General features: G+C 39.8%; 2 protein-coding genes across 2 annotated transcripts; both read left to right on the forward strand.

Annotated features, from left to right (window-relative positions):
* The first annotated feature begins 575 nt into the window (after positions 1-575).
* LOC133732592 (uncharacterized) lies at positions 576-3,388 on the forward strand. The gene is made up of 2 exons (XM_062160176.1): positions 576-1,799; positions 2,618-3,388. Exons 1-2 carry the CDS (start codon positions 1,439-1,441, stop codon positions 3,109-3,111), a joined length of 855 nt encoding a protein of 284 aa, XP_062016160.1. The 5' UTR covers positions 576-1,438; the 3' UTR covers positions 3,112-3,388.
* A 1,939-nt stretch (positions 3,389-5,327) lies between these two features.
* Positions 5,328-8,393, forward strand: LOC133732389 (uncharacterized). Its single transcript, XM_062159933.1, has 2 exons — positions 5,328-5,760; positions 7,682-8,393. The coding sequence occupies exons 1-2, from the start codon at positions 5,409-5,411 to the stop codon at positions 8,215-8,217; spliced, it is 888 nt and encodes a 295-aa protein (XP_062015917.1). The 5' UTR covers positions 5,328-5,408; the 3' UTR covers positions 8,218-8,393.
* Positions 8,394-13,786: the final 5,393 nt, after the last annotated feature.

Here is a 13,786-nt window from a genome sequence, read left to right on the forward strand (position 1 = left end):
GTTGGTGAAAGAGGAGAAATTATTAAGTGGTTCGAAAGTATCATATTGAACCGGCCTCTTTTGTTGTATGTAAATAATGCTCTATGTTTCTAAATTTCGTGGACACGTATCGCTACTATAATGTTGTCACGTTCTAATCCATCATAGGAAATAATTTCTCACAGAACAAAATGATGGAAAACAAGATTGTTAACGGAAAAAAAAAATCAAGAGAAAATAGCTCAAGTGCTTCACTTTCCCCCTCCTCCTCCCTTGGTGTAGGATAATGCTCTACACTTGTCAAACCTAGGAATTGAAACATTTTGCTCTGTAAAGTCCGTATAGTGGACCTTCCTTCTTAAATAAAATAAGAATTTGGAAATTGATCATTGTTGCTTCTGGATAATTAGCTATCATTGATGTGAGTAATGAACATTTGTATTTGACTAAAGAGGTGTGAGAATTACCATCACATGTGGTTGGTAAAAAGAAACTCGAAACCCATTTGAAAATAGAAGAATACAAATTGGTAAAGTTAAGAACGTATTTGTCACATAACATATTGCCTTATTTCATTTTAAATAAGAAAATGATGTTACTAACTTGGTGCCTTAGCGACTGGATCTATAAGTAGTATGAAGTTTTGTTGATGATCAGTAATCCTTTCAGTCATGAAGAGCAAGAAAACCATCTGCTTCTGCATCCCAGCCTGGAAACCCAAAGAAGAGAATGATCAAGAGAAGCCCGACGACGAATCCCAGTCCAGCTCTCGTTGGCGGCGGAGCAAGAGAAAAGGAGAGCACGTCGTCTCAACGGCTCATAATAATGATCATGGTGAAGGCAACACAAGTACAAGTACTAATACCGCCTCAAGCACTGATGTTGGTGCCGCAGCTGTTGTTATGGTGAGTACTGCCAATATTTCTTCCATGGACGGCGGTGACGGTGGCAGCGCTCATGGTGGTGGCGGTGACGGCGGTGGCTATTGATCGATCAAATAGAAATTTGTTGCTTTTTGCCAATTTTATTCAGTCATTTTCCAATATCTTCTTCATGTTTTCTTTGACCTGTTTGGTTATTGGGATTGAATCTATGAAGCTTGGCTAGTAAGAGAGGCCAACAGTAGCTTGGATTATTTTATTTTTTTATTTTTATTTTTTTTTTATGCCTGAAATTTGTGAAATAAAAGAAGTTTTGCGTTTGAGTCCATCAAGTCATCAGCTTCAATACTTCAATTTTGGTGGTATTTTGATGTTCATGAATGTATGTAGAACCCCAAGTATAGGCCCAAATTGTTCAGCTCACACCAATTTTGGCCCAAATCAAGTCCAAACCGTCAGAATCCATAAACCGTCAAAACATAATATACCCCAAAGAAACCGTCACTAGAAGCGAAACCCTAAACCTAACCCTAGACTCTCTCTCCTTCTTCAAAGCAATCAGAATCAGCTAAAGAGCCATGGTGGTTATGAATACAGGAACAGCTCATGAGACCCGACAGGCGAAGGCCCGGTGGGGAGAGCTTGATGAGGACGACGGAGACGACCTGGACTTCCTTTTGCTGCCGCCGAAGGAGGTGATCGGGCCCAACGAGAACGGCGTCAAGAAGGTGATTGAGTACAAGTTCAATGAGGAGGGCAAAAAGGTCAAGATCACTACTACGGTTAGGACTCGGAAAGTCGCCAAAGCTCGGCTCAGTAAGCAGGCCGTGGAGCGCCGCTCGTGGGCCAAATTCGGAGAGGCTGTCAATGAGAACGTCGGCGAAAGCCGGACCTTGGTCTCCACTGAAGAGATCCAACTTGAGCGCCCTAAGGCTCCTGGTATGGTTTCTTCTTCTATTGTTTTGTTTTTGGACAGTTGTTTACATGTTCTAGAGTTTTTGAGGAAAGGTTATCTGGAATTGGAATTCACTCTTCATTAAAAGGATTATAATCATAACAAAATATGTTCTTTGATTCGGAAGATGTCCGAGTTTGAGTAAAGTAGTGCTTTTTTTGCTTGCATTATTTAGAATGAGGGAATAGAAAAGCTTATCATATAAATCAGTAGTGCCTGTGCCTTTTGCTATTCAAATTTGTGTTGTTAGAAAAATCAGTAAATTTGTCTTTATCCTTACAATTATACTTGACTTCCATCTATTAATTACTAGTCTGCAATCACATGCTCTGCATGTGTACGATTTTTTTTTTTTTTTTTTTTTTAAAGGTGGGTAGTTATTGCAGAAGAAGTAGATTCATCGGTAGTTATTGCAGAGAGAAAAGTGTGGGTTGTGGAATCATTTCTTTTTAATTTTCTTAATAAAAATCTATTTTATAATTGCCTTATTGATATTCTGATTTAATTTATTATCAAAGTTTTTTAATCTTTCAGGGTTAAATCTGTCAAAATTTTCAATTTTGGCTAACAAAATCTCTTCTCTTAATACTAGTATAGATATGTTTGGATTGGCTCAGTACAGGTCAGTTCTGTAGCTGATATAATAACATGAACGTAAATTTTTTGAGGGAGTCATAGGATCTAATTTTTCTAGACGATTGTTATTGTTGAATGCTACGTGCTCAGTCATAACTGGTTTCTTGGGTGACAAATCATCGCCTTATTTCTAATTTTTTTTATTTGACTATGGAATTCCAAATAGGTAGTAGCAAGGCAGCAAAACCAGAACCTTTGGCCCCCAAAAACAATGCTACTTACATCAAATGCAGGTATTGTAAGGGTGAGCACTGGACTTCAAGTTGCCCGCACAAGGATCTTTTCCAAGATACCGAAGTATCTGAAGTACCTGTCTCAGATAACCAAACTCCAGGGGCCAGCAAGACTACATATGTTCCTCCAGGCTTGAGAGCTAAGGCAGACAAAACTGGTAACTTCAGAAGGGATGAGAATTCTGTGCGGGTCACCAACCTTTCAGAGGATACACGGGAGCCCGACTTGCGGGAACTTTTCCTGCCTTTTGGCGAAGTAAGCCGTGTTTATGTTGCTCTTGACAAAGAAACTCAAGTCAGCCGAGGATTTGGTTTTGTTAACTTTTTGAGGAGGGAAGATGCCCAGAAAGCCATCAACAAATTGAATGGATATGGTTACGACAATCTCATTCTCAGTGTTGAATGGGCCGCACCCAGGCCAAATTAGAGCCGAGCCTTCTTCCTCTCCTTCGTCCTCTCTGTTCCTTTATTCTTATATATCATGATAATTGCATTAGATATGTCTATTAAGAAGGCTTTGAAGTCTTTTTGGCCCTATGGGGAGTTAAAAGTTATTGACTTTGTTTTTTTTTTTTTTTTTTTTATTCAAAATCATCTACGAATCAATTGATGATATCTTGATAGTTGATACAGGTACATGGTAAAGTCTTGTTGCTTTGCAACCCCTTATTCTTTCTTATTGAAGACTAAGGCTGCTTAAAGAGTGAAGTTTAGCAACAAAATAACATGTAGTAAATTTATCAACTTACCTACTGAAGCTTAATAGAAATTTCTGATACTTTAATCTGCAAATCAAACTGAGCATATAAGCGGGAAGATATTTGTTGTATCCATATGATTGCGATCTCATGATTTTAAAGTTGTTATTGAGATGTTAAAATAATTTGTGTCAAAATTGATTTTTAAAGTTGTTATGGAGATGTTAAATAATCGGGAAGATATAATTTTTTTTTTTTTTTAATTTGGGAGATCTGTGCATTAGCACCATCCCATGCTTAGTATCTCTTCTGTGAATTTGATAGCGGCTACTATGGCCTTCAAATTTGCTTTGGGTGATTCATATGTGGTGAACCTCTGGCATTAAAGGACGGATGTCTCCTTTGAAATAGTTTATACACTAGAAATGACACCCTCGCATTGCTGCGGGATTTGTTACTGTTAACAACTTTGTATGTAAGGCTTGTTGATGAGTTCATTCATCCAGTTGAAGGCTTGAAGCATGGCAATAAACTGAATGCATGCATTTGTCAAGATCCTTGTACATAAAAACTTTGCGGACAAATCAACTGTAATAATAGAGAAATCTATGTCGTAGAGTGATATAAGTGATGTAACACATAATGGGAGTAAGATGTGACGTATCTTTCAGTTTCCAGAATAAACAAAAGACTAATAGAAATCAAGCTTCATAGTTCTTAGCAGTTCTTACCAACTTGAATAAGTAGCGGTTCTTACCAAACCTGTAAGCACAATGTCCTTTCTGTATGACAAATTGCATAATAAGGGGGCAACAGACCAACAGTGAATGAGATCCTCATAACAGACACCAAAGTTGTCACAGCATCCCTAAGAAAGGAATGTTTATGGGTAAGACATAAAATAATGGGGCAAAACAGAAATTTGTGAAGTTCTGTGCTAAGAAAGTGTACTAAACCCCTATAAACCCTTGCCCCTCTTCTTTGGTACGCAAAATTTTACATTCTTTTTCCAGACCAATCCTTAATCCCTAAAAGTTCACTACAGAGCAAATTAGAACATCCTTTACTTGATCTCACCCTAGAGGTCACTAAAATCCAATTAAACCTAGTAACAGACCAACTATAAATCCTGGCAATTCAATCCATACACAAAAGAAATAGATAATGGCGAATGTAAAAATCAACCATACCTGCAGCTTCACAATGCTTATTTTCCCAAAACGACTTAATGGCAGGGACGTAGTTAAGAAAAGAATAGAGGGTAAAGTCGTCTTTTTATACCCTTAAGATGAACAGTGGAATGAATAGTGCAGGAGCTTTTTTTTTTTTGGACTTTGTCAAGGGGAACCCAAAGGCTTCCTAGGCCCAAGATAAACCCCTTCGGGGCATGTGAAATGCTCCAACTGTGCATTGCAGCACAGTGCCTAGCCACTTTGACAGCTTCGGGGTTCGAACCTAGGTTGGGGAGCACACCCAACAAGGCAAGAACCACTAGGCCACTTGCAGTATATAGTAAATGGCTTGACGGGTTTACACATGGTTTATTCATGCTTTGTTTGTCCAAGTGCGAGTTGATCCTGCTCTTTCTCTCTAGGATTTGGAAGAAGCATACATTCTAAGTTCTCGTCTACCGTTTCCAAGGAAGTTGTGTTCACTTATGAAAACCTTGTAAGGGTCTACCATGGAGCATGGAGTTTGCGGGTGTGAGAGTTCCACGCAAACTTCAATAACACACCCGCAAACTCCGGCTATATTTTCCATTTACTTTTGCCCATATATATATGCTGCATGTTGTTCTGGAAGATCTGGGTTTGGGCCATGTTTGTTTATTGGGCCTTCGTATTTTAAAAAGGTTACTCATTTTAGTAACTTTGTTTTATTTAAAAGAAAAAAAAGAAAAAAAAAAGGTAAAATTATAAAAACATATAGGGCTAGGCAATTAATACTCAAGGTTTTAGAAAGCAAAACCTAAACGAAACCAATCTCATTTCTCATCTCCACAACACAACACAACAGAGGCGCAGCCATGGCTTTAGTGCGACCAGGCTCAGCGAACCAACCGGCGAAGATCCGATGGGGCGAGCTCGACGAGGACGACGGCGAGGACCTCGACTTCCTCCTGCCGCCGAAGCAGGTGATTGGCCCCGACGAGAACGGCATCAAGAAGGTGATTGAGTACAAATTCAACGACGAGGGCAATAAGGTCAAGATCACCACCATCACTCGCACCCGGAAACTCGCCAATGCTAGGCTCAGCAAGCGGGCCGTCGAGCGCCGCTCCTGGCCCAAATTCGGAGACGCCGTTCATGAGGACGTCGGCGCCAGGCTCACTATGGTCTCCACTGAAGAGATCCTCCTCGAACGCCCTAGGGCTCTTGGTATGCTATACAGTTTTCCGTTTTCCTTTTTTTTTTTTTGTGGATAAATTTATGATTTTTTTTTACATATTTAGGATGTTAGCTTTTGGTTCATGTGTTCGAATTTTGTATACATTGGATGATTGAAATTAGTTTTTTTGTTCATTAATTTTGGAAAAATTAGGTATTTATTTGACGAAGTTACCGAGTGTTTCTCTTTTAGTTTTGGCAGTATGCATGTATCTATGAGTAGTTGAAATTTAATTCGTGCAAGTTTACGAGGATTTCAAGGTATTGGGATGAATTTGCTATTGGGACAAATAGGGCGCTAATGGGATTGGAATTGGACGTTTTGTTCAAGAGTGAGGGAGGGTAAAGAAAATGTTTAGTGAATTCACCATTCCCAAGCACTTCCCTCTTCTTTCTGTTCCTTTTTTGAGTTATTTCTAGTTCAAAGGAAATTAGTGTCTTTTTTGTTTGCAGCATATGAATGTGGAATGGAAAAGTAAAAAATGGTTGATTGGTGTTGTTTGAGTATTTATTAGGAACGTTGTCTGGAATTTGCTGTGTGTGTTGGGAAGTGGACTTCTTTCAGGATCTTTTGTTATAGATTTTAGTTTTTGACCCACTTGGATTGCCATTTGAAGTAGTGCTCTAAATGCTTTAGCTTAATGACAGTAGTAGTTTTAAGCATTTTCCTTGGCTTTCTTTTGCTCATCTAAAATCCAAAAGGAGAGTTCTGTTTCTTCGGCTTGCAGTTTTTGAATGAGTAAATTGAAGTAGTCAAATCGTTTATCGGTAGTTGTTTGTTCTACGATTTGTGAGGAAGGTGATCTGGAATTCGCTTGAGCTCTGCTGGCTGTGAAACACTGTTACAATTTTTGTTTGTTAGTTTGTTTATGAGAGTTCATTTTTGTATGAAAATATTTTCTTTTAAATTAAGCATATTTTGGGTCGTTCTTATGCTTCCTCTGATTTTTGAAGTTACATTCTTGCAAAATACTATTCTCTAGGAGTAGTTCCAGTAGTTTCATGTCTTGTGTGTAGGGAAAATTAAGAGTTGGTTGTTAATTGGCTTGGAAGATTGACTGAGGCAAAAAAAAAACTGGTTAATAACCATTCTTCTTTTCTTTGGTGTAGTCCATTGCAGTATTTTTAAGGGAATGGCAATTTTATTGCCTTTGTTTATATGTGAAGTGGTGGTTTAGTGCATAGTCTGAGCAGTCTCTCTAGCTTACCTTGTCTTTTTCTTATGTCCACTCGGGGCATTTAGTCAATGTGCTGGGAAGGTTGCTGAGAATTTCTGTAATTGGCTTAATGTTTTGCAACTCTGTAGGGGACAATTATACATGTATCTAAGTTGTTTTGGATAATTAGTGATACTGGGAGTTGAGATTCAAACTCGGGACCAGCAGGAGTGTGCTCTTTAACCACTAGTGCTAAAATCCTTGAGATTTCTCTAGCAAGGAAGATTCAGTTTTGCATATAGTATTGAGAATTTAGATGCTCTTCCTCCCAGACACCAGTATTTTGAGTCCCTTAATTTATTTTCTTTTTTAGAGATTATGTGTTTGTTGTAGGTTTAGGGAAATATAAGAATTAATGGTTACTTTATCAAAGGAAGTATAATAATAAAGCTTGATGATGATCATGTCAAAATTTTGATAACATTTCTAGTCATTATTTTCTCTGCTTGATGCAGAACTTGGCATTTCCTTATATAATGTAACTTGATGTTGATAGCATCATGGGTCTCGTTGCATCTGCAGTTTCTTTGTTTTATGTTTTTCATCGAAGATGCATTTTTGCTTTTGTTATGACATAGACATTGTCATAAATGGGCTATTATTCTATGCCATGTGGTTACGGTAACTGATATTTAGGGTTCTGTCATCTCACCCCAGTTTTTAATTTCTGTACATACTTATTGAACTTCGAACAGGCACCAAGGCAGAAGAACCAAAGAATGCAGGAGACTCTTTGGCACAACTTGGCAAAGGAGGTACTAGTCTCAAGCTTTGTAGGGTATGTGGTAAGAAGGGTGACCACTGGAGTGCACAGTGCCCATACAAAGATCTTGCCCCACAGACGGGAGCGTTTAGTGACAAGGCTCCTACATCAGATGCAACAACTGCAGTTCCTGGCTCTGGCAAGAGTACATATGTTCCTCCAGGCTTAAGAGCAGGAGCAGAGAGGACTGGTTCTGATATGAGACGAAGGAATGATGAGAATTCTGTTCGTGTCACCAACCTTTCTGAGGATACACGGGAGCCTGATTTGCTAGAACTTTTCAGGCCTTTTGGTGCTGTTAGCCGTGTTTATGTTGCTCTTGATAAAGACACCCAAGTTAGCAGAGGATTTGGTTTTGTTAACTTTGTGAACAGGGAAGATGCCCAAAGAGCCATCAACAAACTGAATGGTTATGGTTATGATAATCTCATCCTCCGGGTTGAATGGGCGACACCCAGGGCGAATTAGACTCTTTTCCTTTCTGTTCCCCTTTGTTCTCTTAATCTTATAAAGATGTTGGCATTAAGAATGTTTAACTATATTTTAGTTCTATAATGTTTCGTTCCTATCCTCTGTGTAAACTTTATTTCAGATTTTGGTTTCCCGTTTTGGTTATCAAAATTTGCGGTACGAGTATTTATTTAGTTGAGTTGAGTAAACCCTTGAGAATGTCTGCTGCAATTCGTTATAAATTGTGTACTATCAAAAGAGATGTGGCACGGGAGATCTTCTGTTTAATCTTAAGTCTAAAAAGTCTTGCATGCGTTCATTTTCATCTGATTCACATTCATTTATTCTAGGCCTCAAATAGTCAATTCTGCAAGAAACACCAGGTTCAAGTTTCCATTCTGATTTTGCCATAATAAATCATTTTGCTTCTCTATTCTGTAAGCATCAGTCCACCATTCTCTGTGAAGATAAGGTCCCTGGAGAGGCAAGAGGTCGGAGCTGTGTGAAGGACTCTTGGCAGAATCTGAAGACAATAGACCATCGAAGTGTTTGAATCCTGACCGATTGAAGCTTGCCAGATCTGCTGGAAGTCTCAGGTATACCTGCAATGCCAATCTACTGCACCAGGAACTTGCTGTGGTTGGTTGCCGGTTAGCATTATTCTGAAGCATAACTCTGTATACCAACGGTATGAGGCCCTCCATCAGAAAAAGAGGAGAGAGGGAATGGGTTGGAGTATATTTATGTTCAGCCAAGGAGAGATTTGAAACTGGTTATAAGCAAATTGAGGGATGGAAGTTGAGAAGGAACTGGTAAAATGTCATTTTCTTCGTACCTAATAGTGACCCTGGGAGACAAAAGGAAAGGTCAACTCCCATTGTGAAATCCAAATGAACGAACTGTTGGAAACTTGGAATGATTGTAGGTATTGTACTGAACCTTTTTTCTCCTATGACACTTTTACTTGGAGAGAATGTGGAGATTTTTTTTTTTTTCGTTTATTTATTTTTTCTAGGATGAGCTGCTTTTGAGCTACGATAGGAGTAGCCAGACTCTGTTTTCTTCCCCAAGTTACAGGCTGCTATTGAGAGGTAGGGGATGATGACTGTTTCTGGGAATTTTATGACTGATTTTCCTCCAAATTTTGGAACTTGACAAGTCAACAATGATCACTTGTGGGGATGGAGATAGAGAAAGAACAATTTTTGAGCCGATTGTGAAATTGGTCGACATCGGCTTTGCTGATATGAAATTGGTCGAGTGCACGGATGAAGAAATCATGTTCAGGATAATTTCCAAAAATAAAAATAAAAATGTTCACAGCTACGAAGAGTTGATTATATGTATGAAAAAAAAAATGAAGCTGGAATGTTGGAATGTATTGCAAGTAAGATATTAACTTGTAAATTTTGCAGCTTTTCTCATACTGGGATTTGATTTGATTTTTTTTTTTTAATCACATTTAACATTATCCACGCGGTTCTTAAAATAAAAAAACCGGCCCATATAAAATAAAGATTTCAATTTCGGAATTGGTTTCAGGTCCTTTTCGACTCATCACATATTAATTGTTCCCGCCCTAGATTTGGGCTCGACTAGTAAAAAGGTATAATTCTTCACTTTCACTTTCACTGTCCTCTTTGAGATATGAGTTAATAGAGGTCGGATCCCAAGCTCAAAACCATGATAACTATACCTGGAAATAGATCGGATTTTGATATGTATCCACTCCGAATATTGATCGACTTTAGATTGAAAATTTGATCAATTAATGATCCAGATCCGTTAATCCGTTTATTTAACTGATCAAACACAGATTTAAATTGATCCGATCCATTAACGATCTGCTCCGTTTTTATAATAATAACATATTGTTTAAGGAAAACAGAAATTGTGAGAGAATTGAGTCGTGCTTTCATTGATAATAAATGTCTCTTTATATAGAGGATTACAAGACATAAAATCGGAGTTGTACAAGGAAAGATAATCGTACAATTAATTAGATATCTATGAATATCTCCGAGAATATCTCTAATTCTAAACCCTATTACAACTAGGTCAAGTAGCCTAGAGTTTGGGTCAGACACACACATATTCTGGATTTACTTGAACACTCCCCCTTGTGTTGCCCAAACGTGATGCTCCTCTCGTTGCCTCATTAAAAACCATGCCGAGTAACAAAAACCCTGTGGGACAAAAATAACCTCGGTCGAAGGGGAAAAAGAGCACAACACACCCTTCATGTTTCGAGATCATACATGTAGACACCCCCTGATGTCTGCATCTCCCCCTGATGACGACGGTCATGGGAGTTCGGATAACTTCTGCAAACGATGCTACCAACACGTTTCTCGAAAGTGGAATTTAGGCAACGACTTAGTGAGCAAGCCTGTCGCACTGTCCTTAAATTGAACCTAGTTCACTTTGATCTTGAGGAGAGTTTGTTGTTGCTGATTATCCTTGGTGTTGTCGCTTTTGATGTAGCCTTGCTTCATTTGTTCAAAACAAGCAGCATTATCCTAAATGCTCGTAGGCTCATCTGTGGTAGACTTCAAACCACAATTTTTTGAACATGCGTAATCATGGATCCAATCCATATACATTCAAGAACCACTTCGTAAAAAGCAATGATCTCTGCATTGTTCGAAGATATAGCAACTACGGTCTGTTATGTAGACCTCCACGATATCACGGTTTTTACCCATGGTGAACACTTAACCAGTTTGGGAATGACCTTTGTGTGGGTCAGAGAGATACCCAATATCAGCAAAACCTTCCAAAACACATGTTGTTTTGGGATGGGGATAGTGGACGCAGGCCAGTGTTAGCGGCGTTCCTAGTGTGTGATGGGTCCGAATCCATCATCTCTGTAGGGATAGAACAAGTCCATATCAATCGTACATCTCAAGTACTGAAAGATATCTTTTACACCAATCCAATGGCGTCGCGTTGGCGCAGAGCTATACCTTAGCTAACAAGTTCACTGCAAATTAGTGTCCGGTCTTGTGCATTGAGCTAAGTACAATAATACGCCTATTGTACTTAAATAAGGCACTTCTGCCTCTAGCACATTTTATTCATCATCCTTTGAACGAAGATCCTTTTCAGGATCAAGACTACGAACGATCATGAAGGTGCTTGAAGGCTTGACCTTGTCAAAATGTCTAAGCATCTATCGACACGATGCTCAAGTTCCAAACCGAGACATAATAGTGTTCTCCCAAAATCCTTCATCTCAAACTCAGATTTCGAGTGTTCAGCGGTTTCCCTTAACTCTTTAAGGGCTTCCAATGAAGATCATGTCCAACATGAACCGCGATAGAATCCGAAACTTGTTATGAAAACGTGTAGGCATATCCCTTCCCAATCAAGTAGTCAATTTAGTGAGCGTTTCAACCTCTTTGTAAAACGCGCTCCCTGGTCTAGAGCTACTTGACTTGCGTAAATGAAGTTCACCATGAACCTTCATGTATATTCTGTATCTAGGTCCCTATATAGATAGGTAGTGACCACATTTGTAAGCTGCATGTTCAATTATTCGGAAATTACCAAACTGACAGGGTAGTGGAGTGTACTGACATCCATTACGAGAGAATATGTCTCATCGTAGTCGATTCCACGACGTTTTGTGAGAAGCCTTGCGCCATAAGGCGAGATTGTCATCTCTTTTTCTCATCACACTTTCTAACGAAGACCCATTAGTCAATAGGTTTTATGTTAGGAGGTGTTGGCATCACTGGCTCAAAAACCTTCCTCTTCATTAGAGAATCCAACTTAACCTAGATCGCATCTTTCCATTTAGGCCAAATTTCTCTACGTTGGCATTCATTCATCAACGAAGTGTGGTTCGATATCATCGGACTCAACAAACTCATGCACAACGAAATGCGCAACTACATCATCAATTATGATGAAGTTTCTATCCTACGTCTCATGTACACTATTGTAATTTTCATAGAGCTCTATATTCTCAAGAATAGGTTCTGATGTTGAGGCGTCCCCCAATGATAACCATAATCCGGAAGATACTCATGAGATGAATTTTGAGTCTTGATGATCAAAGGATTGGGTTGTGCCAAAGTATCCTTCGAACCCACAGGCCTCCCGCGCATCCTAGCTGGGGCCATGGCCTGTAATGCCAGAGTGACACTCTCTTTGGCGTTGGCGCCATGCCTACCTCCGTGTAAGGTGGCGCTACGTCCTCTCGTAGGGACGTCCTTCCTTGCATGCATATTTGCAGCAGATGTGTGATCTCGTCACTTTAACAGGGATCGAGATGAGACATAGTGGGGACAGGTCACGACAATTCCTGTCGTTCCTGCTGAACATCCGTGTTCTTATCTCCCCCTTAACGACAGGAAGACTGTCTCATCAAAGTGACAACCCGCAAATCTAGCGGTAAGGAGATCGCTTTGCAAGGGCATTAAGTGGCGGACGATTGTTGAAGTCTCAAATCCAACGTAGTTGCCCATTCGTCTGTAAGGACCCATCATAGTGCGCTATGGCGGCGCAATTGGCACATAAATGTCACACTCAAATATGGGTAAGTACGATACTTGTACTCAGTCACTAGCTGTAACGCAGAGATACATTGAGTGGCGATAGGTCGTAGACGAATTAGCATAGTTGCATGCGATATTGCATCACCCTAAGCGGATATACAGAGATGAGTGCGCATTACCAATATCCGGGACTACCATCGTAGTCGTTTTCGTGAGACCGTTTCGGTGTGTTCATAGGAATATGATGTCCAACATCAGTCCCAATGCAATAACCATTGAAAGTCTTCGATGTAAACTCTCTAGCATTGTCAAGTCCAATTGACGGAATAGGATGATCCGGGGAGTGAGCCCATTGTCATATGATATGTGCTAGGAGTGTAGCATAAACAGCATTTACAAGTGGACAATGGCACAACACGTGACCAGCGTGTTTGCGTGTCAACCAACATCATGAGATATTTAAACATCCGCGAGTTTGTTGAACTAGTCCACAGAATCCCCACGGACTCTATGTAAGAACAGAATGAGTATTTTTATATCCTTTGCATAGGACGGTCTCAGTCCTAACTTCCTTAAGGAACATGCTTTGTAAAACGAGCGAGAGGCTGTAGAAGCAACCAATGAGGATTTTGGTTGGGCCTGAGCGTCTGAAACGCTATTTGAAGTAAAGTTGGTGATTGCAGCATCACCTAAAGCGCCATCACCATGATGGACACCATCCATGGCGTCATGGATAGGGACTGTGCCAGCCCTAGGCTGGTGTTGGACGGCGGCGGTGCCCGAGGCAGCGGCGGCGGTCACACTTAGTCTAGGAATCAACTTTTGCTTCATGCTTCATTTCGCTCGAGAGAAATGATGTCCATGTGAAGTCTTTAGTAGACGGATCATCATATCATGATTAGGATGACATATCCTGTCGTGACAAAGCCAATATGTGTCTAAATCCAAGAGATCTTCTCTCATAACTTTATTGGATTTAATAGCTCGAATAGTGACATAGAGTCCATTAGAGAGACACATAAACTTCTCTAAGATGCTCCTTTGTTCACAATCGTTAGAGGCATTGCAAAGGAACTCATTTCCGT

This window comes from Rosa rugosa, chromosome 2 (assembly GCF_958449725.1).
Source record: "Rosa rugosa chromosome 2, drRosRugo1.1, whole genome shotgun sequence".
Lineage (NCBI taxonomy): Eukaryota > Viridiplantae > Streptophyta > Magnoliopsida > Rosales > Rosaceae > Rosa > Rosa rugosa.